This window comes from Symphalangus syndactylus, chromosome 18 (genome assembly GCF_028878055.3).
Source record: "Symphalangus syndactylus isolate Jambi chromosome 18, NHGRI_mSymSyn1-v2.1_pri, whole genome shotgun sequence".
Classification (NCBI taxonomy): domain Eukaryota; kingdom Metazoa; phylum Chordata; class Mammalia; order Primates; family Hylobatidae; genus Symphalangus; species Symphalangus syndactylus.
In genome coordinates, this window is record NC_072440.2 from 21503980 (window position 1) to 21531343 (window position 27364).

General features: G+C 53.2%; 1 protein-coding gene across 11 annotated transcripts in view; it reads left to right on the forward strand.

Moving 5' to 3' along the window:
- Window positions 1-27364, forward strand: part of PLA2G6 (phospholipase A2 group VI) — a 70851-nt gene that overhangs the window by 39498 nt on the left and 3989 nt on the right. For 7 of the 11 annotated variants that reach the window (XM_055251769.2, XM_063623062.1, XM_063623061.1 and 4 more), the window contains exons 5-14: window positions 2470-2657; window positions 7894-7990; window positions 9950-10132; window positions 13388-13496; window positions 14512-14673; window positions 16501-16579; window positions 19956-20119; window positions 22319-22469; window positions 26674-26810; window positions 27204-27358. In XM_055251769.2, coding sequence (XP_055107744.2) covers window positions 2470-2657; window positions 7894-7990; window positions 9950-10132; window positions 13388-13496; window positions 14512-14673; window positions 16501-16579; window positions 19956-20119; window positions 22319-22469; window positions 26674-26810; window positions 27204-27358 — 1425 coding nt within the window. The remainder of the gene's footprint in view (window positions 1-2469; window positions 2658-7893; window positions 7991-9949; window positions 10133-13387; window positions 13497-14511; window positions 14674-16500; window positions 16580-19955; window positions 20120-22318; window positions 22470-26673; window positions 26811-27203; window positions 27359-27364) is intronic. The other 4 variants (XM_055251775.2, XM_063623064.1, XM_063623063.1 and 1 more) reach the window with 1 other exon arrangement.

A 27364-nucleotide genomic window follows, 5' to 3' on the forward strand; every position in this document is an offset into this window, starting at 1 on the left:
ACAGACTTTCTTAAAACATTATGAGATTCATGCATGGACTTTTTTTTTAGATCAGCTGTCGTTAGCTTTCATGTATTTTATGTGTGACCCAAGACAATTCTTCCAATGTGGCCCAGGGAGGCCAAAATATTGGACACCCCTGTTTTACAGGAATTCAAACCAAGCAAACCAAACTCTCTCCAGTTCCTGTAGGCATTTGTGCCAGACGCCCTCCTGTTAAAGTTTTTGATTACCTGGGCAAAAGATGCGGTTTTTTAATTGTGGGCAAGCAGATGGGGTGATACTATTAAATAGCTATTTCATATATTAGATTGAACAGAAAAGGCAGGATGTTGGATTATGTTTTATTATCTAGAATTAGAAAATTCTTCTAAAGAGCATGTTTTCTCTGCCTTGGCATCAGAATGCAACTACGTTATACCAGAAAATGTGGATTCCTTTTTTTTTTTGAGACAGAGTCTCCCTGTGTCTCCCAGGCTGGAGTGCAGTGGTGCGATCTCAGCTCACTGCAACCTCTACCTCTCGGGTTCAAGTGATGCTCATGCCTCAGCTTCCTGAGTAGCTGGGATTACAGGCATGTGCCACCATGCCTGGGTAATTTCCGTATTTTTAGTAGAGATGTGGTTTTGCCATGTTGCCCAGGCTGGCCTCCAACTCCTGGCCTTAAGTGATCCACCCGCCTCAGCCTCCCAAAATGCCAGGATTACAGGTGTGAGCCACTGTGCCCGGCCCAGAAAACGTGGATTCATATCTTACGCTTCTTGCTCTCAGGGAAGGGAATTCTCCAGCCACTGTTGAACTCCACTTTCACCGAGAATCCTCTGTGCACCCAGCACGGTGCTGTGCAGACCCTGCCTCCATATGGGTCTCGATAGTCATGCACGACTGCAGCTGTCCTTTATCCGGTGCTGATTGGTGCCTGACCCTGAACTGAGTGTTGTATGTGTTCTAGTTAATTCTCAGAATACACTCATGGGGTGGAGGTCATTATTCCCCTTTCCTCTCTGAAGAAACTGAGGTTCAGTGTTGTTAAGAAGTGTGCCCAGGGAGGGCCACAAAGCTGAGAGAGTGGGGCTTGACCTTCCATTGGCCTCGATGCCAGCCCCTTGCTCTCCCTGCTCTGTCTCTGGCCTGCCTCCAGGTCCAGTGGGACTGCTGTGAGGTGACCCTGGTGTCACATGGGTACACTGTGGTTGTAATGAACCTCATGGGGACAGCATTGAGCCAAAAGTGAGATAGTGAAACCCTCCTAGTGCTTTCTTTTTTTTGAGACAGGATCTAGCTCTGTCGCCCAGGCTGGCGTGCAGTGGCGTGATCATGGCTCACTGCAGCCTCGACCTCCTGGGCTCAGGTGATCCTCCCACCTCAGCTTCCTGAGCAGCTGGGACTACAGTTTTGTGCCACCACACGGGATAATTTTTTTTTTTTTTTTTTTTTTTTTTGAGACAGAGTCTCCCCCTCTGTCGTCCAGGCTGGAGTGCAGTGGCGTGATCTCGGCTCACTGCAAGCTCTGCTTCCTGGGTTCATGCCATTCTCCTGCTTCAGCCTCCCGAGTAGCTGGGACTACAGGCACCTGCCACCACGCCCAGCTATTTTTTTTTTGTATTTTGAGTGGAGACAGAGTTTCACCGTGTTCGCCAGGATGGTCTGGGTCTCCTGACCTTGTGATCTGCCCGCCTCGGCGTCCCAAAGTGCTGGGATAAAAGGCATGAGCCACCGCGCCCGGCCCACACTGGCTAATTTTTAAAATTTTTTTGGTAGAGACAGGGTCTCCCTATGTTTCCCAGGCTGGTATCAAACTCCTGGTCTCAAGTGATCCTCTCACCTCCCGATGTGTTGGGATTAAAGGCATGAGCCACTGCGCCTGGCCCCTAGCTCTCTTTTTAATACTGCTGTTCTTTCACTGAAAACGTAGTACCTGCATGTAGAAAAAAATCAATCAGGACAGAATGAAAAGCAAGAATCACTCCCACCTGGACCCCCAGTGCCCATCCTCAGATACAGCTACCTTTTAAGTTCCTTGACTCAGAAATGTTTCATGTGAGCCACAGTCATGCCAGGTCGACCCCCTCCCTCCCATCCACACTGGCACTTGGCTTTCCTGGTGCTTCTCTTTACGTTCTTTTTTTTTAGACAGAGTTTTTGCTGTATTGCCCAGGCTAGAGTGCAATGGTGCAATCTCAGCTCACTGCAACCTCCGCCCCGCTGGGTTCGAGCAATTCTCTTTTCTCAGGTTCCTGAGTAGCTGGGATTACAGGTGCCTGTCACCACGCCTGGCTAATTTTCGTATTTTTAGAAGTGATGACATTTCACCATGTTGGCCGGGCTGGTCTCAAACTCTTGACCTCAGATGACCACCCATCTTGGCCTCCTAAAGTGCTAGGATTACAGGCGTGAGCCACTGCGCCCGGCCTCTTTACATTCTTATCAGCATCCTATGGAGTCAAACTTCCCTTCCTCTTTCATCAGCTCCTTGGAAAGAACGCAGTGGCTGGCCTGAACCAGGTGAATAACCAAGGGCTGACCCCGCTGCACCTGGCCTGCCAGCTGGGGAAGCAGGAAATGGTCCGCGTGCTGCTGCTGTGCAACGCTCGGTGCAACATCATGGGCCCCAGCGGCTACCCCATCCACTCGGCCATGAAGTTCTCTCAGAAAGGGTAAGACCTCCTCTCCTCCCCATCTGCTGGTCTGCTGGGGTCCAGCTCTCCTATCACCTATCTCGTGCCTGAGGCAAGCAGTGTCCACCGTAGATCTTAGCATCTCCAGCCTCAGAGCAGAGGCCCCGGGTTCACAAGCCTCATTAGGCCCTGCCTGGCCCAAAGAAAGTGCTCCATCATTGTATCATGGGTAGGAATCTCAGTTCACAAGTTCAGCTGTGCAAGGAGAAGACTTTAAAATTTTTCTGGCTGGGCGCAGTGGCTCATGCCTGTAATCCCAACACTTTGGGAGGCAGAGGCGGGCAGATCACCTGAGGTCGGGAGTCCGAGACCAGCCTGACCAACATGAAGAAACCCCATCTCTACTAAAAAATACAAAATTAGCTGGGCATGGTGACACATGCCTGTAATCCCAGCTACTTGGAAGGCTGAGGCAGGAGAATCGGTTGAACCCGGGAGGTGGAGGTTGCAGTGAGCCGAGATCGCACCGTTGCACTCCAGCCTGGGCAATAAGAGCGAAACTCCGTCTCAAAAAATAAATAAATAAATAAAAATTTCTATAATGTACCTTAATTCCTAGGAGTGAATCTCCCTCTATAAAACTGGAGACAACCAATCTTAGCCCTCTTTGGGGTCTCCTCTTTCCAGCTCCCCTCCAGGTGGTACTCCAGTTCTGGAGTCTGATGCAACCCCAAGGCCCACCTGGCCCCTCCTCTAACCCAGCCCAGCCTGATCTGAACAGCCCCCCGATGGCTTTATTGCTCCTTGGTTTCTTGTGTGCCCAGCTCAAAGCCTGGGAAATGCTTGGTAAGGTGGCCGAACGCCCGTCTACCTAGATGCCTCTTTCCTTTCTGGCTGGTGGCACTGTTGGGAGGCAGGTGCAGGCTCATGTTTTGGGAGCCTGGGAAACCCTGGTGTCAGGAAAATTATTTTCAAAGGGGTGGGGGATGAGATAAAAAGGATAAAAGAGATGAATATCTCAAATCTCAAAATACTATCTAGGCTAGGCACGGTGGCTCACGCCTGTAATCCCAGCACTTTGGGAGGCCAAGGTGGGTGGATCACCTGAAGTCAGGAGTTCAAGACCAGCCTGACCAATATGGTAAAACCCTGTCTCTACTAAAAATACAAAAATTAGCCGGATGTGGTGGCGTGTGCCTGTAGTCCCAGCTACTCAGCAGGCTGAGACAGGAGAATTGCTTGAAACTGGGAGGCAGAGGTTGCAGTGATTCAAGATCGTGCCACAGCACTCCAGCCAGGGCAACAGAACAAGACTCCATCTCAAAAAAAAAAAAAAAAAAAAATACTATCTAGCAGGAACAACATCTAGAATGAATGAATGAGCCAATGAGTCCTTCAATCCTGGCACTGTGCTAAAGCACCAGCCTCACTGAAATGAATAAGCCACTCCAGGACAGGAGACACCCCAGCCACCCAGAACCTCATAGCGCAGTGCCAGATAAGCAGAGAGAAGGCATGGGCGGGCAGCACTCAGGCGGGGAGGCTGACAGTCATGCCTGTCCTTGGGTTGTTCCTTCCTCTGGGAGCTGCCTCCACCTTGCTAGCCCCACGGGGTATTGCTAGCCCTTCTAAGGGCTGGACCAAGCCTGGACAAACCCTCCTTTCCTTGAATCTCCCAAGCACAGCCAGAATGAGCTAGAACTTTCAGAAATACTTGACCAAACAGAGAAGATACCAACACCCCTAGCCCCGCAGTCAGGTTCCCCATTTGCAGGTTGTGACCTGAGTGGACACCAGGTGACGGGTGATGCTCTTCTCTACCGAAAGGGCTGGCACATGGCCCCACTCTTGCTTGTCTCCAGCCACCCTGAGCTGTACTGGGCAGGAGCTGTAATTGACCAGTTTTCTCTCTCTTCAAACAACCTCAGCCCTCACCGGTCCCTCTCTGTCCCCACACAGGCCATCCTGGTTGGGTCCAGCGTCCCATCACATAAGAGGATCTTTGCACAGAAGACAAAGGAAGAGGCTCCTACCTTGAGTGGAGCAGGGAGATCCCTTATCCACATGGCAGCCAGCACAGCCCTACTCCAAGCATCGCACAGCCTCAGTGTTACGGACAAGTGGTTCCCTCACAGCTCAGACTAGGAGCTCCCTCGCTGTTTTTCTTTTTCTTTTCTTTTCTTTGTTTTGTTTTGTTTTGTTTTTGAGACAGAGTTTCACTCTGTCACCCAGGCTGGTGTGCAATGGCATGATCTTGGCTCACTGCAACCTCTGCCTCCCAGGTTCAACTGATTCTCCTGCCTCAGCCTCCCAAGGAGCTGAGATTACAGGTGTGTGCCTCCATGCCCAACTAATTTTTGTATTTTTAGTAGAGATGGGGTTTCATGATGTTGACCAGGCTAGTCTTGAACTCCTGACCTCAGATGATGTACCTGCCTCGCCCCCCCAACATGATGGGATTACAGGCGTGAGCCACTGCGCCCGGCCACCTCTGCTGTTTTTCAATGCAGCTGACCTTTCCCACAAAGCTGGGTTTGTGCCTGTGGTTCTCAGATGGTTAAGCCCCTGCTGGGGAAGGGAAACAGATAATCCCAGACAGTGAGATGGAGGCTGAGACTGAGGATGCCTGGGGGCTGCACTGGGAGCTCAGAGACGGCACTCAGGCAGCTGGAGTTCAGGGAAGGCTTGGGGGCAGCAGAGCCCGAGCCAAGCCATGGACACTAGCCAGAGCTGGCCACTCGGATGAAGACTTGGGGGGCTCCAGAGCGCCTTAGGGAAAGAAGCTGGGCCTGACTCCATGTGCCTAGTGCTGAGCACCAAGCCCTGGCATAAGGGCTGTAGGGAGCTGGGCAGCATAAATCCTGGGCCTGCGCTGGGCACCCCTAATAATAGAGAAGAGCAGCTGAACACTAACACTGTCCCAGCCACCGGCTTAGCCTTCATGTGGGCTATTTCACTATAGCCCAGAGAGCTGATGTATTTTATTCCCCTTTTAAAGCTGAGGGCCAAGTGTGGTGGCTCATGCCTCTAATCCCAGCACTTTGGGAGGCTGAGGCAGGAGGATCGCTTGAGCCTAGGAGTTTGAGGCTACAGTGAGCTATGATCATGCCATTGCCCTCCAGCCTGAGTGACAAAGGGAAATCCTGTCTCAAACAAACAAACAAACAAAAAACAGACGAGGAAACCAAGGCTTAGAGAGATTAAGTAACTTGCTCAAAGTCAGGCAGTCAGTAAGTGCCAGACCTGGGAATTAAACCCATGTGGGCTGTCCTAGTAATTGCACTAAAAAAAAAACAAACAAACAAAAAAAAAACACTTTATTGAGATATAGTTCCTATTCCATGCAATCCACCTATTGATAGTATGCAATGGTTCTGATATATTGTGTTGATTTTTTTCAACTGTGGTAAATTATATATAACATTAAATTAGCCATTTTAACCACTTTCGTTCTTTGTTTTTTGTGTTTGAGACAGAGTTTCGCTCTTGTTGCTCAGGCTGGGGTGCGATGGTGCGATCTCAGCTCACCTCAACCTCCACCTCCCGGGTTCAAGTGATTCTCCTGCCTCAGCCTCCCGAGTAGTAGCTGGGATTACAGGCATGCACCACCATTAATTTTGTATTTTTTAGTAGAGACGGGGTTTCTCCATGTTGGTCAGGCTGGTCTCGAACTCCTGACCTCAGGTGATCCACCCACCTTGGCCTCCCAAAGTGCTGGGACTACAGGCGTGAGCCACCATGCCCGGCCCATTTTTAACTGCTTTTAAGTATACAATTCGGTGGTTTTTTTTTTTTTTTTTTTTGAGACGGAGTCTCGCTCTGTCGCCCAGGCTGGAGTGCAGTGGCGCAATCTCGGCTCACTGCAAGCTCCGCCTCCCGGGTTCACGCCATTCTCCTGTCTCAGCCTCTCCGAGTAGCTGGGACTACAGGCACCCGCCGTCACGCCCGGCTAATTTTTTGTATTTTTAGTAGAGACGGGGTTTCATCGTGGTCTTGATCTCCTGACCTCGTGATCCGCCCGCCTCGGCCTCCCAAAGTGCTGGGATTACAAGCGTGAGCCACCGCGCCCGGCCAATTCGGTGGTTTTAATCACATTTACAATGTTGTCCAACCATCACCCCTTTCTAAAACATTTCTTATCACCTCAAACAGAAACTCTGTAACCATTAATAACTCCCGATTCTCCCCTCCCCACAGCCCCTGATAACCTCCCATATCCTGTCTGTCTCTTAGAACTTGCCCGTTGTAGAACCTCATATCAGTGAAATCATACAGCGTTTGTCCTTTTGTGCCTGGCTTATTTCACTTAGCATGATGTCTTCAAGGTTCATCCATGTTGTAGCACGTATCAGAATTTCCTTTCTTTTTAAGGCAGAATACTATTTTGTTTATCCATTCAGTCCTTCACTGATAGACGCCTGGGTTGTTTCCAGCTTTTGTCTGTTGTGAAGAATGCTGCTGTGTACGTGGGTCTGCAAATGTCCATTCAAGTCCCTGCGTTCCATCCTTTGATACTCCTGACCTCAGGTGATCCGCCTGCCTCAGCCTCTCAAAGTGTTGGGATTACAGGCGTGAGCCACCGCGCCCAGCCAGAAAAATTTTAAATTCTCCCCCTTGCACAGCTGAACTTGTGAACTGAGATTCCTACCCATAATACAATGATGGAGCACTTTCTTCGGGCCAGGCCGGGCCTAATGAGGCTTGTGAACCCGGGGCCTCTGCTCTGAGGCTGGAGATGCTAAGATCTATGGTGGACACTGCTTGCCTCAGGCACCGAATAGAAAGCAATTGTGCTCTTTCCCACTCTGTCATACTGCTTCCTATAGCATGCAGGTCACTGTGTGACTCACTGACAGTGTGGTAAGGAGGTGGAGGGTGGCTGTGTGCCAGGCACAGAACTGGACTCTGAAATGCCTGGTCTTTCTTACACCCCAGCCATTCGTCTCAGCACTCTCTCCATGTTGCTCAGCTTCTGGAGGCCACCAGTGAGGAAGCTGGGGCTTGACTTCAAGCCCATCTGACTCTAAAGCCAGCACCAGGGAGGGTAATCATTGCTGGTGGCAGTCATCAGGAAGGCTTCCTGGAGGAGGGGGTTAGTTGTGCCTTGAGGGGCTCAGTACAGCCGTAACCGTGGTGAGTGTGCTGGTTGGGTTTGCTGAACTTTGTTTGCAGTGATGCTGTCTGTAAGCAGTAGATGAAGCTCCAAGTCCTGGCTTCATCCCACGCCACGCAGACCACAGCCTCTGCTCACCAACCGGGGCCCCTCTCTCCCCAGGTGTGCGGAGATGATCATCAGCATGGACAGCAGCCAGATCCACAGCAAAGACCCCCGTTACGGAGCCAGCCCCCTCCACTGGGCCAAGAACGCAGAGGTGAGTGGATCCTGAGGTAGGTGGGTGGGGCAGAGGGCCGGGCCCGGCAGGTCCTCAGGGCCCTCAGGAAGCAGGTTACCGAGAGGACGCTGAGGCTAGCACTTGGGGGCTGACCTTGCAGTGGGTCTGCAGTCAGAGAAGTCCATGAAGAGCTGGGATCCTGGCAGGGCTCTGCTGCTCTCTGGCTGGACGGGGGGATCTGCCCTGTGCCTCAGTTTCCTCATCCATGAATTCTGCTTTGGAGATGTGGTGAAGTCAGCAAGGTAGTGCGTGACAAAACTCGGCACAAATTATAAAGTGCTTCCCAAATAGAAGGTGGCGTGATGATGGTTGTATTATTAGTCAGGGTTCTCTAGAGGGCCAGAACTAATAGGAGATATATATATATATATAAAGGGGGGTTTATTTATTTATTTATTTATTTTTGAGACGGAGTCTCGCTCTGTCGCCCAGGCTGGAGTGCAGTGACGCAATCTCGGCTCACTGCAAGCTCCGCCTCCCGGGTTCATGCCATTCTTCTGCCTCAGCCTCCTGAGTAGCTGGGACTACAGGCGCCCGCCACCAAGCCCGGCTAATTTTTTTGTATTTTTAGTAGAGACGGGGTTTCACCGTGTTAGGCAGGATGGTCTTGATCTCCTGACCTCGTGATCCACCCGTCTCAGCCTCCGAAAGTGCTGGGATTACAGGCACGAGCCACCGCACCCGGCCTGAAGGGGGGTTTATTAAGGAGCCTTAACTCACATGATCACAAGGTCCCACAATAGGCCATCTGCAAGCTGAGGAGCAAGGAAGCCTGTCCAAGTCCCAAAGCTGAAGGACTTGGAGTCCGATGTTTGAGGGCAGGAAGCATCCAGCATGGGAGACAGATGTAGGCTGGGAAGCTAAGCCAGTCTGGCCTTTTCACATTTTTTTCTGCCTGCTTTATATTCTGGCCGTGCTGGCAGCTGATTAGATGGTGTCCACCCAGATTAAGGGTAGGTCTGTCTTCCCCAGCCCACTGACGCAAATGTTAATCTCCGTTAGCAGCACCCTCTCAGACACACCCGGGATAATACTTTACATCCTTCAGTCCAATCAAGTTGACACTCATTATTAACCATCACGATGATGATGATGATCGATGATGGTGGTGGTGGTGGTGGTGCTGGGCCTAGCTGCACACACAGGGAGCCTGGCTGGGCATCTCCTCTGAGTTCTTCCCCTAAGCTAAGCTCTGTCCTCCTGGGAGGATGGAGGCCTCTGGTCTCATCACCAGGAAGCACAGCTTGACAGGGAATGGGATGCCCCAGAGTTCATGGCCTACTTCTTAATGTGATGGGCCAGGAGGGAGGGCACTGCCAGCCTCGGGGGTACCTCTGCATTCCAGGAGCTGGACACTGAGTCAGGCCCTTCCGTATAGGTTTGGTCACTCATTGCCATCACATGCTGTGAGGTGGGGACTTGCATTCCCATCTTCACAGAAGAGAAACCTGACGTGCACATGGCTACAGGCAGCTGGGATGAGTGGAGCTGGGCTTTGGGCTCAGGTCTGTGACTCCAAAGCCAGGCTCCCCTCCCTGGTCCCAAGGCTGTCCCAGGGATGTGTACTGCCAAGGCCCAGTGAGAGGTGATACCTTTGCAGGGTTCCAGGGAGGGATGCAGGGAGTGGGGCACTTCAGGACAGGCCCCGGAGGAGCCTTCGCAAGGAGAGATGGGTTCTGTTGGCGCTAGGAAAGGACCAGAAGCCTCTTAAAACAGCACATCTTTGGTTTTTTGTCCCCAGTCTTGGGATGCTGATGGTATGGGAGGCAGTCTAGGCCCCCCTAGAACTGGGGCCTGCCCCTGGAATCCTGTTGCTAGTGCTTTCCAACATCCCAGTACCTGTAGGCCTCTCAGAGAGGAAGTGGCAGTGCCCACATGTCCCAGGGTCCGGCAGCTCCCCGAGTGCCTGTGCTAACTCGGCCTGACCGTCTCCCCCAGATGGCCCGCATGCTGCTGAAACGGGGCTGCAACGTGAACAGCACCAGCTCTGCGGGGAACACGGCCCTGCACGTGGCGGTGATGCGCAACCGCTTCGACTGCGCCATAGTGCTGCTGACCCACGGGGCCAACGCGGATGCCCGCGGAGAGCACGGCAACACCCCGCTGCACCTGGCCATGTCGGTGAGCCCGGGACCATGTGTCCTGCCCTGTGGGGCCCTGGTGGGAATGCAGGAGGGCTGTCCGGACTGGAGCACTCCTTCCCACTGTCTCCCTCCTATCCTCAGCTGCTCCAAATCACCTTCCCACGCAAAGCTCAGTTCAGACCCTAACTCTTCCCTCAGGAAGCCTTCCAAGTCCCCCTCTCAGCCCAAAATAACACCACCTTCTGTGTGCTTTGGTACCTTTTCCACCTGTGCCCCCATTTGGCACTTCCATGGCGCGAGAGGGAAAAATGACAGCTCTGGCCACAGACTGGCCCTGGGCAAGCCATGTCACCTGTCAGCCTCGATTTCCTCATCTGGAAAATGGTGGTGTCAATACTTACCTGGAAGAGTTGTGGAAAAGTTATGGTGGACACTTGGTCACCCTCTACAGAATGTCTAAGCGACACACACAGTACCTGGCCCAAGTGAGCATCTTGCTTCCTTTCACTGGTCCGCGTGTTGCTCTCATCTCCCCTGGGAGGCTGTAAGATCCTGGCAGGCAAAGCCTGAGTGTGCAGCCCAGCAGCCCGTGGCAGGTGCCGGGCATATTCGTTGGTTTATTATAGAACACAGTTCCTGCCCTCAAAGCCCTGACTGTCTGGTTAGACAGCTAGAGTATGAACATATTAAACCTAAAAGAGGAGGACGTTACTGTGTTACAGACGTGTGTGTGTGTACATATTCTTTTGTTTTGAGATGGAGTCTTGCACTGTCACCCAGGCTGGAGTGCAGTGGCACGATCTTGGCTCACCACAACCTCCACCTCCCGGGTTCCAGCGATCCTCCTGCCTCAGCCTCCTGAGTAGCTGGGATTACAGGCATGCGCCACCATGCCCAGATAATTTTTGTACTTTTAGTAGAGACCGGGTTTCACTATGTTGGCCAGGCTGGTCTCGAACGCCTATGTTGGCCAGGCTGGTTTCGAACGCCTGACCTCATGATCCACCCTCCTTGGCACCCCAAAGTGCTGGGATTACAGGCGTGAGCCACCACGCCCCACCATGTGCACGTATTCTATAGCAATACCATATGTACATAAGTCTGTTTACTGAGTCTCAGTGACAGAACATGAGAGACCCCTGGGAATCTAAAAGAAGTCGATTCAGGACACGTTCAGGGACGTCCAGTTTTATACCAAAGGTCAAAACTTGGAAGAGATGTTGCCCAAAAGGCTGAAACTATAAATAGTTTCATTTTTGAAACTGTGGACATTTTTAGCACTGGGTGGGCCCTTGGAATGATCTAACTCAGCAGTTCTCAAGTTTTTTGGCCTATTTGATCCCTTTGTACTCTGAAAAATTATTGAGGATCACAAAGATTTTTTAATCATCTGGATTTTCTTTATCTATATTTACCACTTTAGAAATTTAAAGTGTGAAAATTTCAAAATATTAATTCATTTAAAAATAGCAATAATAAATACATACACCTACTATGACCCACAAAAATTAAAATTAAAATTTTTTAAAAAAACTTAAAAAATAACTGGCCAGGTGCAGTGGCTCGTGTACACCTGTAATCCCAGCACTTTGGGAGGCCAAGATGGGCAGATCACCTGAGGCCAGGAGTTCGAGACCAGCCTGGCCAACATGGCGAAACCCCATCTCTACTAAAAATGCAAAATTAGCTGGGTGTGAGACCTCTGAAAGGGTATTACGCGTTCACAGGGGTGTCCAGGTCTTACTTTAAGAACTGCTGATAGACTTTGGTCATCTTCATCCCATCTTCACAGTTTTTGGCATATTCATCAACCACCTTTACAATTATGTACTTAATCACCTCTTCAAATTGGCTTACTTTTATTTATTTATTTGTTTATTTTGAGACAGAGTTTCGCTTTTGTTGCCCAGGCTGGAGTGCAATGGCGCGATCTCGGCTCACCGCAATCTCTGCCTCCCAGGTTCAAGCGATTCTCCTGCCTCAGCTTTCCAAGTAGCTGGGATTATAGGCGTGCACCACCACGCCTGGCTAATTTTGTATTTTTAGTAGAGACGGGATTTCTCCATGTTGGTCAGGCTGGTCTTGAACTCCCGACCTCAGGTGATCCACCTGCCTCAGCCTCCCAAACTGCTGGGATTACAAGCGTGAGCCACCGCGCCCAGGCTGGCTTACTTTTAAACTGACTTAAATTTATTTTGAGAGAAATGTTGCATCACTACCATAAATGGCCATCCATCCATCCAGTGTCAACCATAAAAGGTAACCAATGCAGGGCGCGGTGGCTCAGGCCTGTAATCCCAGCAGTTTGGGAGGCCGAGGTGGGCAAATCACGAGGTCAGGAGTTCAAGACCAGCCTGGCCAACATGGTGAAACCCTGTCTCTACTAAAAATATAAAAAATTAGCTGGGCGTAGTGGCGGGCACCTGTAATCCCAGCTACTCAGGAGGCTGAGGCAGGAGAATTGCTTGAACTCGGGAGTTGGAGGTTGCAGTGAGCTGAGATCGCGCCACTGCACTCCAGCCTGGATGACAGAGTGAGACTCCATCTCAGAAAAAAAAAAAAAAAACAGTAACAACAACAAAAAAATCACAGTTAATGCTGAAAACACACACATATCTGTAGCCATAAATGTCCTAATAGAATGTGAAGAACTGTTTGGAAAACCGCATTCTAGACCCACAGCTTCATTCTCTAGGCAGGGAAATTGGGTCCCAAGAAGAGGAAGGTGACAAGGCCAGAGCCCACAGTTCCAGGTGGCCAGTGTGTCCTCTGAAACCATGCCATGCTCTGCGCCCCTGCCTGGCAGCCAGGTGTGGGAATGTGTGATGCTTTTCGCGGGGACACTCCCCCAAAGGCTGCCATCAGGGGCACGTGTGTTCGGTTACCCCTCAGGGATGGCACCCTGGACTGGGTGGGCAAGATGGCCTTCCCTGCCCTCACCCACCCTCTCCTTGCTACTCCTGAAAGCCATCAGCAGCTGACCTACTGTGTCCCCATGGCTCCTGGGTCAGGGTCACAGATGCACTGCTTCCTTGGAGGCGGAGCTGGTAGAGCAGGGGCGAGTCACCTCTAGTTTCTGCCTGGGTTCTTACACCCTCCCCTGTGGGTGCTTTTAAGCCGTTTGTCAGGTCCCCAGCCATCAAATGGCAGACTTTGGGTGGGGGTGAGGGTTCCAGTGTCTCCCCGTGCTGAGGAGAGGCCCGCTGGGTGAGTTGACAAGTTGGGGCCGGCAAGCAGGGGCCCCTTTGTTCTTCACTTCCCCGGTTGTTGCATCTCTCTCCATCCCCAACAGAAAGACAACGTGGAGATGGTCAAGGCCCTCATTGTGTTTGGAGCAGAAGTGGACACCCCGAATGACTTTGGGGAGACTCCTGCATTCCTAGCATCCAAGATCAGCAGACGTATGTGCTCTGCACTCTGGGGCCGGCGTGGGGCGAGGGTTGGGTAGGTACAGGGACTGAGAAGGAGGAAAGTCCCAGCCATCAGGCGCCAGCATCCTGTGCTGACCCGCCCTGCTCAGAGCTGCCAGGTGCACCTCGTACTCAGAGGGGACTTCCTTACCCAAGCTCAAGGGCCCTGAGCAGTAGATGCAGGCCCAGCACGGGGCTTGCTCTACCAGCATCCTCTTCCGTGCAGCGCCCCCCACCTCAGGGTGCTAAGATTCCCAGCAGGGGTGGGAACAGGAGAGCCAGCAGCAGCCTTCATCCCCCACTGTTGGGGAATTCACTGATGGAACCACTGGCTAGAATGACCATAGGGTGCATGCACTATACTGCACGAGCTCTGGGCATGCCTGTGTGGACAGGAGTGCATGCTGCACGCTCGCACAGTGAGCCTTAGCTTCAGAGCTGGACAGAGCAGATCCACCTCACCAGAGGCCTGGAGCCCGCTCTGGAGGGTTTCAGGAGCTGTGGGGGTCACTGTGGGCAGGTACCTGATGGCACCAGTGTATGCGTGCCAGTGCACACGTGTGTGTCTGCATGCACTGCATCTGTGACCTCCTTTTCAGCAATCCCATCCATCAAATGGAATAGGTGCCCACTGTCTGGCTCGTTAGTCCCTTTGGAACCCTGAACTATCACTTAGCATTTTTGAGAATCACTGAATGTGGCCGTGGGATTCCTGCTTTCTTGGCTAGAGTAGAAGGAAAGAAGGGGTTCCCACAGTCATCGGGCAGGGTGACACTGACCTCCTGCTCCCGTATCCTCCTTCTCTGTCCTTAGGAAGCTGCTTGGGATGTACCAGCCTGGGGGCAGCACTCCCTGTCAGGGTAGGCTGAGGCCTCTGGAGCAGCCCATGTGCCCAGGGCCTGGTAGCTGGAACAGGGGACGGAGTGTGGAAAGGAGGGGCCTCACCTTTGCATGTTGACATCATTTCTGATCCTGTGCGATCCCCCCTTCCCTAAACCATGACCAGTTGTCACGAGGAAGGCGATCTTGACTCTGCTGAGAACCGTGGGGGCCGAATACTGCTTCCCACCCATCCACGGGATCCCCGCAGAGCAGGGCTCTGCAGCGCCACGTCATCCCTTCTCCCTGGAAAGGGCTCAGCCACCACCAATCAGCCTAAACAACCTAGGTAGGCCTTGCCTCCCAACTCCCTCTTCTCCAGCTGGTTCCCAGGCCCCTGGATCAGAGCAGGCCCCACTAAAGCAACAGGATCCCCAGGACGGAAGTCACTGAAGGTAGCCGGGGAGGATGGAGCCGGAGTTGTCAGCCTCTAGGCAGCCAGCAACCCGCAGATCCCAGAGGTCTAGGGTGTCCCTGGCTGATGTCCCACGCTCCGTTGCCCCTGAGAGGATGTGCCCTGCACACAGTCTCAGGCCTGGGCGTTTCCAGTGGCACCCATAAGGTGGCTGCTCTCATTGCCCTCCTGTCCCTAGGGCGCTCAGGGTGGGCAGCGAGGAGTGCTGTCGGGGGACTGGGGGCCCAGGCCCTCTGGCTCCTCCTCTGTCACTCTGGCTTCACCTCTATCACACTGTTTGAATCTCAGTTGGGCCTGAGACCTGTGTGCCCCCTTCCTGGCCCCATGGTGACTTTCAGACATTGAATGTGGCCAGGCAGCTGGCATCTGCCCCGGTGCATTCCTTGGTGCCCAGGGAGACACCCCCAGACTAGACAGGACTCTTCTGTGGCCTTTCTGTGGGCTGGCCCACTCAGGGACCTCAATTGTTTGGGAGTGGGGTCCCCTGAACAGAGGGCAGCCAGGAACCAGTCCTTGGTGAGCCAGACTTTTAACTGTGGAGGCGGCAGCACCTCCAGCCAGGGTAGCCCGACCAAGCCTGGAGCTCTGGAGAGGCACTGTGACCATGGCTCCTAGTCCTTCTGGCTCCACCTCTCTCTCCCCTCCCAGGAACTCCCCCCTCCACCTCCCATATTTATCTCTCAATTTTGCAGGCAGTCACCCAAGCCAGGTCGGATGGTGGGCCTGGGGTGCGGCGTCAGATGGGTAACACTCTGGGCCTGGAGAGGCCACTGAGCCTAGCCATGCGACATTAGCTCTAGCTCTCGTTCCCTAATTCATCCTTCTTAGCTGCACACACACCACACGCCTCCTCCCCTGCACCCTGTCCCCGGCCTCTCTCGGCCACTCTCTTGCTTCCCTTGTTCACTGTGCAGCCTTGTGCCCTGGGGAGGGGGAGACACCGCTTCGCAGCCCTCGGTTCTGCTTTGCTGCTTCTAGACTCTGCACAGTGGTGGGCGGCTCTCAGAGTTGGGGTCACGCGGGCTGCTGCGCCAGGCACCTGGGGACTGGGCTGCTTATCGGGAGGGGCAGCTAGTCAGTTGGGTGGGCATGGGGCAGGTCTTGGACACAAAGGAAGACGTGGACAGAGTGGATGGTGGGCCTGATCCCGGAGGCCACTGGGATTTCCAGACCTGGGATCAGGACACGGGATGTCTCCCTTCATCCATGGACTTAAACCCTGAGGAACGTCCTGACTCAGCCTTTTGACTAAATGACGTTGGGCGAATCATGGACCCTCATAGAGCCTCACTGTCAGTAGGGAATAAGAATTCTTAGGCCCCAGGTAGTTATCACAGCATTGGCTCCGATGCAAGAAGAAGCACTTTGTCTGAAGAGGACACGCAAGGGAATTCATGCCTCGGGGTTTTAAGAGGAAGAGATTGAGGGGAACCTGGGAGCTGGCTAGGTAGGATGGGGAGCCCTTCCCAGAGCAGTGGGCCCCCCTTCCCACTCCAGCCCATTTCTCTCCTGTGGCCTGTGGGTCAGCTTTCTCCTGGGACAGAGTCCTTCTTGTGGGGAAGGGACAGATGACAGAGGGAGTGGGGAGGGTGAGGGCGTGGCCGTGGGCGAGGCACAGCCCAGGTTTGATCTAGGGACCTCTGGGGTGGCAGGGCTTGGGGACCCGCCTGGCCACAGCATGCCCCGCTCTGTGCCTCACAGAACTGCAGGATCTCATGCACATCTCGCGGGCCCGGAAGCCAGGGTTCATCCTGGGCTCCATGAGGGACGAGAAGCGGACGTAAGTAGATCGAGAGCGGGGGCAGAGGGGGGAACGTGTGCGCTTTCCTGCCCCTCACCCACCCCCTGTCGTGGGCTCAGGGCTTTACTCTCTGCACCCTCACAGCCGGCGAAGTGGCTCTGCTCCTAGTCGTATAGTTCTCAGCAGAGACAGAATATGGAGCGCCTGTGTCGCTCGTTCATTAATGCCGGGTGGTGCAGGCTCTGGAGACCAGCCCAGGGTGCCAGGCTTCTTGGACTTGGTGGGGCTGACGCAGTGCTCTGACCTCCCTCCCTGATCTCCTCATGGCTAGAGGAGGGGGAGATGCCCGGGTCCCCCCTGGGGAGATCTCAGCAGCTGCTTCCCACTGCTACCGGCTTCCTTAACCACCTGCCTCTGCAGAATAGTGGCGTGGGCTGCCTTCCCCAGCACCTGCTGTGTACCCAGGCCCATTGTAAGAGGCGGGCCTGGGTGACAGGATGCAAAGAGAAGACGCCCAGGCCTTGCCCTTCAGGCATAATCCCGGGTGCTTGGAATCAGTGCCAGCTGGCACGGCAAGGTACCAGGACAAATGCGTTTCCAGCCACTGTGCTGTTGCCACCTCCCTTGATTGCTGCAGTTGATTCATTTATTTTTTATTAGTCTCTCATGTTCCTAACAGCCTTCCCAGGGAAGAATTAGTAACCTTGTTTCACAGATGCAGAACCTGAGCCCCTGAGAGGTGAAGTGACTTGCTCAAGGTCACACGGAGTGAGTGTCAGGGTGGCAACTCACACCCGGGTCTTCCGAACCCACGTCCTTTGTGCTACCCCAGCCTCTCTCTGGTTCTCTGTGGACTCTATACCTAGTGCCAGCCCCCTGCAGGGAAAGCTCTCTTCTCAGAATCAGAGGCAGCTCCACTCCCAGGGCCAGGCAGTGATAGTGCAGCTCTGTGGGTCCCCATACGTCGCACTCACTTCCATGCCACCCTGTTATGTGCCCTGGAGGTGCCCCTGCCCCATCAGCATTCCCTCCCCTGTGCCCCCTGCATGCTCTTGCACGCGGGCACACACGCACACACACATGCACACATGCATGCACATGCACCCACATGCACACGCATGCATGCCCACATGCAAACACATGGACATGCACACACACATGCACACATGCAAACACACATGCATGCACACACATGCACACGTATGCTTGCACACATGCAAACACATGGACACGCACACACATGCACACACATGCATGTACATACACACACCTGTGCAGGGGCTGAGGTGAGGCAGCTGCACCTGAGGGGGGGACCCACATTTCCCAAGGGAGGAAAAGCAGATTCCCCAGATTCTGGAGCCTCAGAACCCTCCCTGGAGCAGGGCTGAGGTGAGAGTCAGGAGACCACTCAGTACCTCCCCACTTGGGCCTTCCAAGCTACAGAGCCCTGCGCCCTCTGGGTTGATCTCTGTCGCCAGCCCCCATCTTCAGGAGTTTGCTTTGGCCTCCAGCAACAGCGTAGCCTCCCCTGCCACCTCTAGGCTTGCTGGAGGGCTGGGTACCTGGTCCAGGAAAAGACCCCTAGAGGTGGGACCCGGGCCTCCTCCATAGCCCTCTCAGGCACCTCCTGCGTCCTCTTGACACACAACGCTGCCCAGAGCAGAGGCGCCTCTGCCCTGGTGGAGCTTCCAGGTCAGCGCAGGAGAGAGTAAAAGAAAGATTGCGAATGGAATGGAAGCAGCCTCCACCAGGAAGCGGGTGGAGCAGCAGGCAGGCCGTGCAGAAGGGTCTTGATGGCGTCAGGGCAGGCTTCTCTCAGGCAGTGACATTCAAGCTGAGATGGGAAGAAGAGAAGATCAGAGGAAGGTTCCAGGCTGAACCTCATTGGCATGGCCAATGAGGACAGGCAGGATGTCGGGAGATGTGTCAGGGCGCGCTGGAGAGCATGTGACTCAGGAGGCGGCAGACCCGGGTCCAGGTCCAGTCCGCATCCATATGACTTGGTTCCCGTCACCTAACCTCTGAGCTATACTCCCTCCTTCACTTAAAAATATGCAGAGAGGGCCAGGCGCGGTGGCTCACGCTTGTAATCCCAGCACTTTGGGAGGCCGGGGCGGGCGGATCACGAGGTCAGGAGATCGAGACCACGGTGAAACCCTGTCTCTACTAAAAATACAAAAAAAAAAAAAAATTAGCCGGGCGTGGTGGCGGGCGCCTGTAGTCCCAGCTACTGGGAGAGGCTGAGGCAGGAGAATGGCGTGAACCCGGGAGGCGGATCTTGCAGTGAGCCGAGATCGCGCCACTGCACTCCAGCCTGGGCGACAGAGCGAGACTCCGTCTCAAAAAAAAAAAAAAAAAAAAAATATGCAGAGAGTAGGCGCAGTGGCTCCTGCCTGTAGTCCCAGCTACTCGGGAGGATCACTTGAGCCCAGAAGGTTGAGGCTGCAGTGAACTGTGATTGCGCCACCGCACACCAGCCTGGGCGACAGAGTGAGACCCTGACTCTGTAAATAAATAAATAAATAAATAAGGCCGGGCACGGTGGCTCGTGCCTGTAATCCCAGCACTTTGGGAGGCTGAGGCAGGCGGCTCACCTGAAGTCGAGAGTTCAAGACCAGCCTGGCCAACATGGAGAAACCCCGTCTCTACTAAAAATACAAAATTAGCTGAGTGTGGTGGCAGGTGCCTGTGATCCTAGCTACTCGGGAGGCTGAGGCAGGAGAATCGCTTGAACCCGGGAGGCAGAGGTTGTGGTGAGCCGAGATCATGTTATTGCACTCCAGCCTGGGCAACAAGAGTGAAACTCCATTTCTAAATAAATAAATAAATAAGCACAGGGATGTCAGGGAGGGTCTACCTCAGAGGCGTTTGGGACAATGACATGAGCTAATGCTGGCAGCACCCCTCCCATAGCCCCTGGCATGAACCTCTTCCTTCCTCCTTGCTCCCTCCTCCCCTGCTTCTCCCACCTTGTGTGGAAGGCCCTGACATCCTGTCACTGCCCATTCCTGGCCTGGCTGTAGGGTCCCAGCCCCTCCTTCCCCAGCCTTATTTAATTCCAGCAGACTTTGTCAGGCACCTGCTTTGGATCAGGCCTGATACTGACCAAAATCAGGTGTCCCAAGTTGGGGAGACTGGCCCAGAGCCTGCTGGGATGGCGCCTGGTCAGTGAAGCCATCCCCCGACCTTCCTTTCCCTTTCTCTGTTGCACTCTCCAGCCCCTGAAATACTAGACATTTGTTCCTTTACTGCCCTCACCCCCACCCTCGCTGCCCTGCATAGGACAGAAGTTTCTTGGGTCCGTCTGGGTCTGTCTGCCAGGGCACAGCTGCAGGGGACAAGGGCTGTGAGGGTGGAAGTAAAGTGCTGGGCTGTGGCAGGACCCTCCTCTCTCCCACTGCTATTCCCGCTGCAGCCATGACCATCTGCTGTGCCTGGACGGAGGAGGTGTGAAAGGCCTCGTCATCATCCAGCTCCTCATCGCCATCGAGAAGGCCTCGGGTGTGGCCACCAAGGACCTGTTTGACTGGGTGGCAGGCACCAGCACTGGAGGCATCCTGGCCCTGGCCATTCTGCACAGTGAGGGCGGCCCCTGGGGATGGGGCCAGGCGGGGCTGAGACCTGTGTCCTCAAGGGGGCCGAGTTCGTCTTCAGGGCTTTGCAAAAAGAGAGTGGAGGGGTAGGGGAGGGTTATAAGCCCTTTGAGGAGGTGGGGGCGGGGCTGCAGGTGCTGGGGTCCCAGGCTGGAAGGAGAAGGGCTAGGCCCATGGGCTTGGGTTTGGGGATCCCCCACCCTCTGGCCACAGAGGGTAGAGCTGGGTGGGTGAAATTTCAGCATAGGAAGCATTTTCTATCGATTGCCTTAACCCCTCCTCCCCTCACCCCTGCAAAGCAGGCACCAGGGGCCACACAACCTGCTGCACATAAGGAATCCCATTCCCAGGGTGCACGCAGCAGGCAGTCTCAGGAATGAGGAGCCACTGAGCCTCAGGATGTCAGAGCCCTTGCCTGCACACTTCATTTTACCAGGAAATTTTACTGGGAAATTAAGTTCCCAGGCGGGGAGGGATGACCTGAAGTCATATAGCTCATCCATGGGGTCGCTGGGCTGGAGCACAGTCCCCTAGACTCCCAGCCTGGCATTTCCCAGGCCACAGGCCACCGTGTAGTCTCTTTTCACTGCCGCTTTGCAAAGGCGCCTGGCTTGCTGGACAGATAGCCGGGTGGCCTGTGTTGTGATGGCTCCTCTGTGGAGCTGTCTGAGCTTCTAGGTGCTGAACGGTGGGGAGGGGCACTCCCAGATCAGGGTCCTCAGCTCCCCCCAACCCCCTGGGCCTTGTCCTGGAACTCAACATGTCTGACTGGTGCCCCTGCCCGTGTGCTGGTCAGATTCCATTTTCTCCAGAGCGCCCCCACATCTGGATCCTGGTCATGCAAAGTCTTGGAGGTGCCGGGGAGACTCCTCACCCTAGGGTGGGTATCAGGGCCTGTGGGCCAGGCCTGTGTTGGATGCTGGGGACGCAGAGCTGAGCCAGGCATACCCCCAGCCTCAGGAGTAGGGGGCTCAGCCAGTCCAGGAGGTGCTGGGGGCAGAGTCCCATGGACGGAGAAGGAGAGTCATCTGTCAAGTTGCCGGGATGTTAGTGTCCACGGCGGTTTATTGACTGGTATTTCATTTCCTTTTGATGATTCTCACCACAGCCCTGCGAGGTGAGCAGATGGGGAACATGAGAACCAGAGAGATCACCCAGTGAATTGGTCAGGACTGGGTCTCCAGCGGTGCGCCCAGCTCTCTCCCCTGGCCTCAGGGTCCCAGCATCCCCTCTCTGGTCTTCCATAGGGTCCAAGGGCGGGCACGAGGTCTGAGCAGGCAGAGTGGGCAGAGTCCTAGCTTCTTCTCCAAAAGGGCCACGTCCTTCTTCAGGGACCATTTCTTCCCCATCCGGGGTCTTGAGACTCCCAGGGGCCACGGAGGGGATTTGAGAGGTCTCCTGGCTGATCCTCCGGTTGGGCAGATGGCCTCCTTTCAGCTACCCTCTGCTTATACATCCCTGGCCCTGAGGAACTCACTGCTTCACGGGGGAGATGGAGCAGCTTCTCCTTCCTGGAGGTGCAGCCGGTCCCTTGGCCCTGTCTGTTCTGAAGGCTCAAAGGACAGGGCTGTTCCTTGTTTTCTGTGACAAACAAGGTGGGTCTAGCTTTTATAAGCTTTTACTCTTGAGGGGCTCTTCTTTAAGGAAAATAATACAAAATCATGAATACAAGATGAGGTGCAGAGCCTTGGGGCTCCTGAAGGGGGGCTTCAGTGGTTTTTGAGTCTCTCTGTTGCCCAGGTTAGAGTGCAGTGGTGCATCTCAGCTCACTGCAACCTCCACTCCTGGGTTCAAGCGATTCTCCTGCCTGTCAGCCTCCTGAGTAGCTGGGATTACAGGCGCCCGCCACCACACCTGGCCAATTTTTGTATTTTTAGTAGAGACGGGGTTTCACCATGTTGGGCAGTCTGGTCTCAAACTCCTGACCTCAAGTGATCCACCTGCCTCAGCCTCCCAAAGTGCTGGGATTACAGGCATGAGCCACCGTGTCCAACCGGAAGGGGGTTTCTCTCTGTCTGTCTGTCTGGGAGGTTGCAAAGGAAGGGCCCAGAATGTGGGTTTGCTTAGGCCTCGGTAAACCCGCTTCCTCCTGCCACCTCCTGCGCTCAGGCCCTCTGCAGGCTGTTCTACGGGAGCCCTGTGTGTGGCCGTTGCATCTCCCCACCTCCAACCCCCTTGTTCCTAGGTAAGTCCATGGCCTACATGCGCGGCGTGTACTTTCGCATGAAGGATGAGGTGTTCCGGGGCTCCAGGCCCTATGAGTCAGGGCCCCTGGAGGAGTTCCTGAAGCGGGAGTTTGGGGAGCACACCAAGATGACAGACGTCAAGAAACCCAAGTAAGCCCTGGCGCACTGGGGCCGTGGCCGCAGCTGTGCCCACTGTGGCTGTTCCCTGGGGACAGAGGGCTCCCTGTCCTGCTGAGGGAGGGAGAAGAGCAGCTTCTGGAGAACAGGTGAAGAGCGCCCCACACTTGAGGGGAGCAGAGGGAACCCCCTTCCCAGGGAGGCAGAGGGCTTGGGTGTGGCTCTCACTTGGGCATGTAGACACCTGCTGAGTGCAGGAAGGGTGTGGCCTGGTGGGCCTGGCTCTGCCCTGCCTTGCCAGGGGTCTGGGGCTTACCTGGAGAGAGCCTGGGCCACCCTTCTCTGATACCACCTGGGCAGAGGCTGGGTTTTTGCTGCCCAGGCAAAAGGAACCCACCAGCCTTTCAAATGACACGGCTAAACATTTTCTCACATTTCAGACAGCACTTGCTCCCAGGATCGGACTACTAGGTTATAATCAGAGGGCTTCAGTCTTGCCTTTAATTTAAGGCCTACGAGACTTGAACTAATTTAAGTCAGACTAAAGGAGAAAGTCACATTTCCAGGAAACATTTGTTTGGGAGGCCCAAATCCTAGGACTAAGCAATGCATCCCATTCGGGGCCGGATGAATGGTGTGTTCCAAGAGGAGTGTTTTGAGCATTTCTGAGTGATTTTTTCATATTTTGAAAGCGAGTCTCCCCCAGTCTTAGGGGCCCGGCATCCCCTCTGTGGTCTTCCCTAGGGTTCAAGGCCAGGGACCTTAACTCTTTTTTCCCACTCTGTGGCTTGTCTTTTTGCTCTGTGGTGTTTCTGGGTTTTTGTTTTTTGTTTTTTGTTTTGTTTGGTTTTGGTGGGCCCATGTTCTTAATGGGGTAGATAATATTTATAAATATTTTTCTTCTTGTAGTTTGTGACTTTTTCCTTTCTTTCTTTTTTTTTGAAACAGGGTCTTGCTGTGGGGCCTAGGCTGGAGTATATTGCCGTGAACATGGCTTACTGCAGCCTCAACCTCCTGGGTTCAAGCAGTCCTCCCATGTCAGCCTCCTGAGTGGCTGGGACTACTAGCATGTGCCAACACATGTATCTTTTGTAGAGATGGGGTTTCACCACGTTTCCCAGGCTAGTCTTGAACTCCTGAGCTCAGGCAATCCTCCCGCCTTGGCCTCCCATTACAGGCGTCAGCCACCATGCCCAGCCTAGTTTGTGCTTTTTATGTCTCATTCATAAACCCCTTTGCTGCCCCCAAGCAGCACACGATTCTCCTGTGTTAAGTTGGAAAGCTCTCTAGATCTGCCTTTTACATTGAGGTCTTTTGTCAACCTGGAATTGATTTTTGTATGAGGGTGAAGTCCAAGATCCAATTTAATGTTTTCCATGTAATTGGCCAATTTTCCCAGCCCCATCTGTGAAGTCTGTCCTTCCCTCCGCTTCCTCAGCAGTGGGTCAAGCATCCCTCTGTGCTTGGATCTGCTCCAGGCTGTGTTTTGTTCCACTGGTTGGAAAGCTGTCCCTGTGCCCGGACCACAGAGCATAAAAAACTACCGCTGTGTGGTGAGTCCTGGTGTCTGGGCGGCAGATCCTCCACCTTGGCCTTCTTCAAAAAACATCATGGCTATTCTTGGGGGCAGTAGAGAGAAGTGGATACAAGCATGGACCCTGAAGTTTCTACCTCTTCTCAAAAATAGGAATACGCCAGGCATGGTGGCTCAAGCCTATAATCCCAGCTCTTTGGGAGGCTGAGGCAGGAGGATCACTTGAGGCCAGGAGGTCGAGACCAGCCTGGGCAACATAGTGAGACCCTCATCTCTACAAAAAATTTAAAACTAACAATTAGCTGGGCATGGTGGCACTACGGCTGTAGTCCCAGCTAATTGAGATGCAGAGGTGGGAGGATCACTTGAGGCCTGGAGGCTGAGGCTGCGGTGGGCTGTGATCCCATCACTGCACTCCAGCCTGGGCAATAGAGTGAGACCCTGTCTTAAGAAAAAAAAAAAAAAAAAAACCACAAACTATAAAAAGAAAAAATATTTATAAATTCTACTCCATTAAGAACATGGGTCCATCCAAATAAATAAATAAATAAAACAAAAACACCATAAAGGGAGTAAAAAGATAAGCCACAGAGTGGGAGAAAAGATTTCAAATCCATACATCCATCAAAGGACTCATTTTCAAAATATGAAAAGATCATTCAGAAATGCTCCATTTTACTTTTTCTTCCTATGAGTTTAACTACTCCAGGTACTGTTAAGTAAAATTTGTAGGGGATAATTGATTTGGACCAGGATTCTGTACCAGGCCCAACAGACCAAACCAATATGGAGTCACTCATGCCAAGTGAACCTAGTTAGCTTAGGCATTTACCCATGTAACAAACAGCTGAGTTCTGGTTAGCTACAACAGCTGAGCTTTAATCAATCCTAGATGGCCACCTGATTCAAACAAGGCAAACCAATTAAGCTCCACACCTCACTTTGGTTTTCAGCCCATCAACACTGCCTGACCACGTTGCAGGCCAGAGTTCTTTGAACCTATTCTGGTTTTGTGGCCTGCCTGACTCTCAGTTCATCAATAAAAGCCAATTAACATCTTTAAATTTGTTGCAATTTTATCTTTGACAGTACCTTATGTAAGTGGAATCATACAGTATTTGTCTTTTTGTGACTGGCTTCTTTCTTTTTTTTTTTTTTTTTTTTGAGACGGAGTCTCGCTCTATCGCCCAGGCTGGAGTACAGTGGTGTGATCTCAGCTCACTGCAATTTCTGCTTCCCGGATTCAAGTGATTCTCCTGCCTCAGCCTCCCAAGTAGCTGGGATTACAGGCACACGCCACCATGCCTGGCTAATTTTTTGTATTTTAGTAGAGACAGGGTTTCACCATGTTGGCCAGGCCAGTCTCGAACCCCTAACCTCGTGATCCACCCACCTCGGCCTCCCAAAGTGCTGGGATTACAGGCGTGAGCCACCACGCCCAGCTATGACTGGCTTATTTCACGTGGCATCCATATTGTAGCGTGTGTCAGAATTTCCTTCCTTTTTAAGGCTGAAAAACTCCATTGTCTGTATCTACCACGTTTTGCTTCTTCATTCATCCACTGATGGATATTTTGGTTGCCACCTTTTGGCTATTGTAAATAACACTGCTGTGAACGTCGGGTGTGCAAATACCTGTTTGATTCCTACTCTCTATTACTGGTGCCTTCTCCAGAGAGAATTCTGATGGGTTCAGTTTGATCATATTTTGTTTAAGATTTTTGTGTCCATGCTCGTGGGTGAGCTTGACCCGTTTTTTCCTATTTTGGCTTTTGAGGAAATATTTCCTCCTCCTATTTTTTTTGGAAGAGTTAGTGTAATAGTGACTTTATTTTGAATTTATGGTAGAACTTGATAGTAAATTCTTCTGGGCCTGGAGTTTGCTTGGTGGGAGGATTTTTGATGATGGAATTAATTTCTTTAGTGGTTGTGAGACTGACCACTCGGGGTTTCTAAATACCTTTTTGAGTTAGTTTTGGTTAAGTGAGGCTTTTCTAGGAATGTGTCCATTTCACCTAAATCTTTAAGCTTACTGGCATAGAGTTGTTCAAAATATTCTTTTTTTTTTGAGACAGAGTTTCACTCTTGTCACCCAGGCTGGAGTGCAATGGTGTGATCTCAGCTCACTGCAACCTCCGCCTCCTGGGTTCAAGCAATTCTTCTGCTTCAGCCTCCCAAGTAGCTGGGATTACAGGCATGTGCCTCCACGCCTAATTTTTGTATTACTAGTAGAGACAGGGTTTCACCATGTTGGCCAGGCTGGTCTCGAACTCCTGACCTCAGGTGATCCACCTGCCTCGGCCTCCCAAATTGCTGGGATTACAGGTATGAGCCACCACGCCCAACCAATTCTCCTTTTTCTAATGTCTGCAGTGTCTGTTGATGCGGCCCCCTTTTTCCTGGTTTTGATAACAGATAACAGACATGTTTTATCAGTCTTGCCACAGGTTTTTCCATTGGATTAGCCTTTCAAAAAAACCAACTTTTGCCAAATTGTGCTCCCAAGGTTGGACCAATCTGACACTCCTCCAGCACTGCCGGAGAGAGGCTGTTTTGGGGGAGATGGTGGGAGAAGCCCACCTATCCCGAACAGAGGTTGGAGTGGGCACTCTGCTACCCAAGTTCCTGGGGCATGAATGGTGGGGAAGGGGAAAGGTGGATGGGTGGGTGGCTCAGCGGTCCTCCTGCCTCATTTCTCTCCAGGGTGATGCTGACAGGGACACTGTCTGACCGGCAGCCGGCTGAACTCCACCTCTTCCGGAACTACGATGCTCCAGAAACTGTCCGGGAGCCTCGTTTCAACCAGAATGTTAACCTCAGGCCTCCAGCTCAGCCCTCAGGTTTAAACCATGTTTGATGCATCCATGGGAAGCGACTGGCCCGAGAGGCTGCGGGGTGGTGGGTGGGAGTCGTGCACTTGCCATCGGGCACCCTCACCGTGCCACCAGCCCACCCACTGCACTGGTCTTTATTGGCTGAGGACAGGGATTGCGGGGGATCTGTCAGGCCCCTGGCAGGTTAGAAAAGTCCCTGGAAACTCTTCAGCTGTACCTGCCTTCCACCAGGACGAACTAGCCAGACAGTGTGGCCTCGTGGGTCCTGCTTCTGAAGAGTTCCCAGCGTCCCCTCTTCCCGCACCCCCAGCCCCCGACACACACACCCTGAGATCTGGAGTGCCTGGGTTTTATACCAGTCCCTTATGCCACTGGGCCGCCCTCCTTCCCCTCCCCTAGACCAGCTGGTGTGGCGGGCAGCCCGAAGCAGCGGGGCAGCTCCTACTTACTTCCGACCCAATGGGCGCTTCCTGGACGGCGGGCTGCTGGCCAACAACCCCACGCTGGATGCCATGACCGAGATCCATGAGTACAACCAGGACCTGATCCGCAAGGTGAGT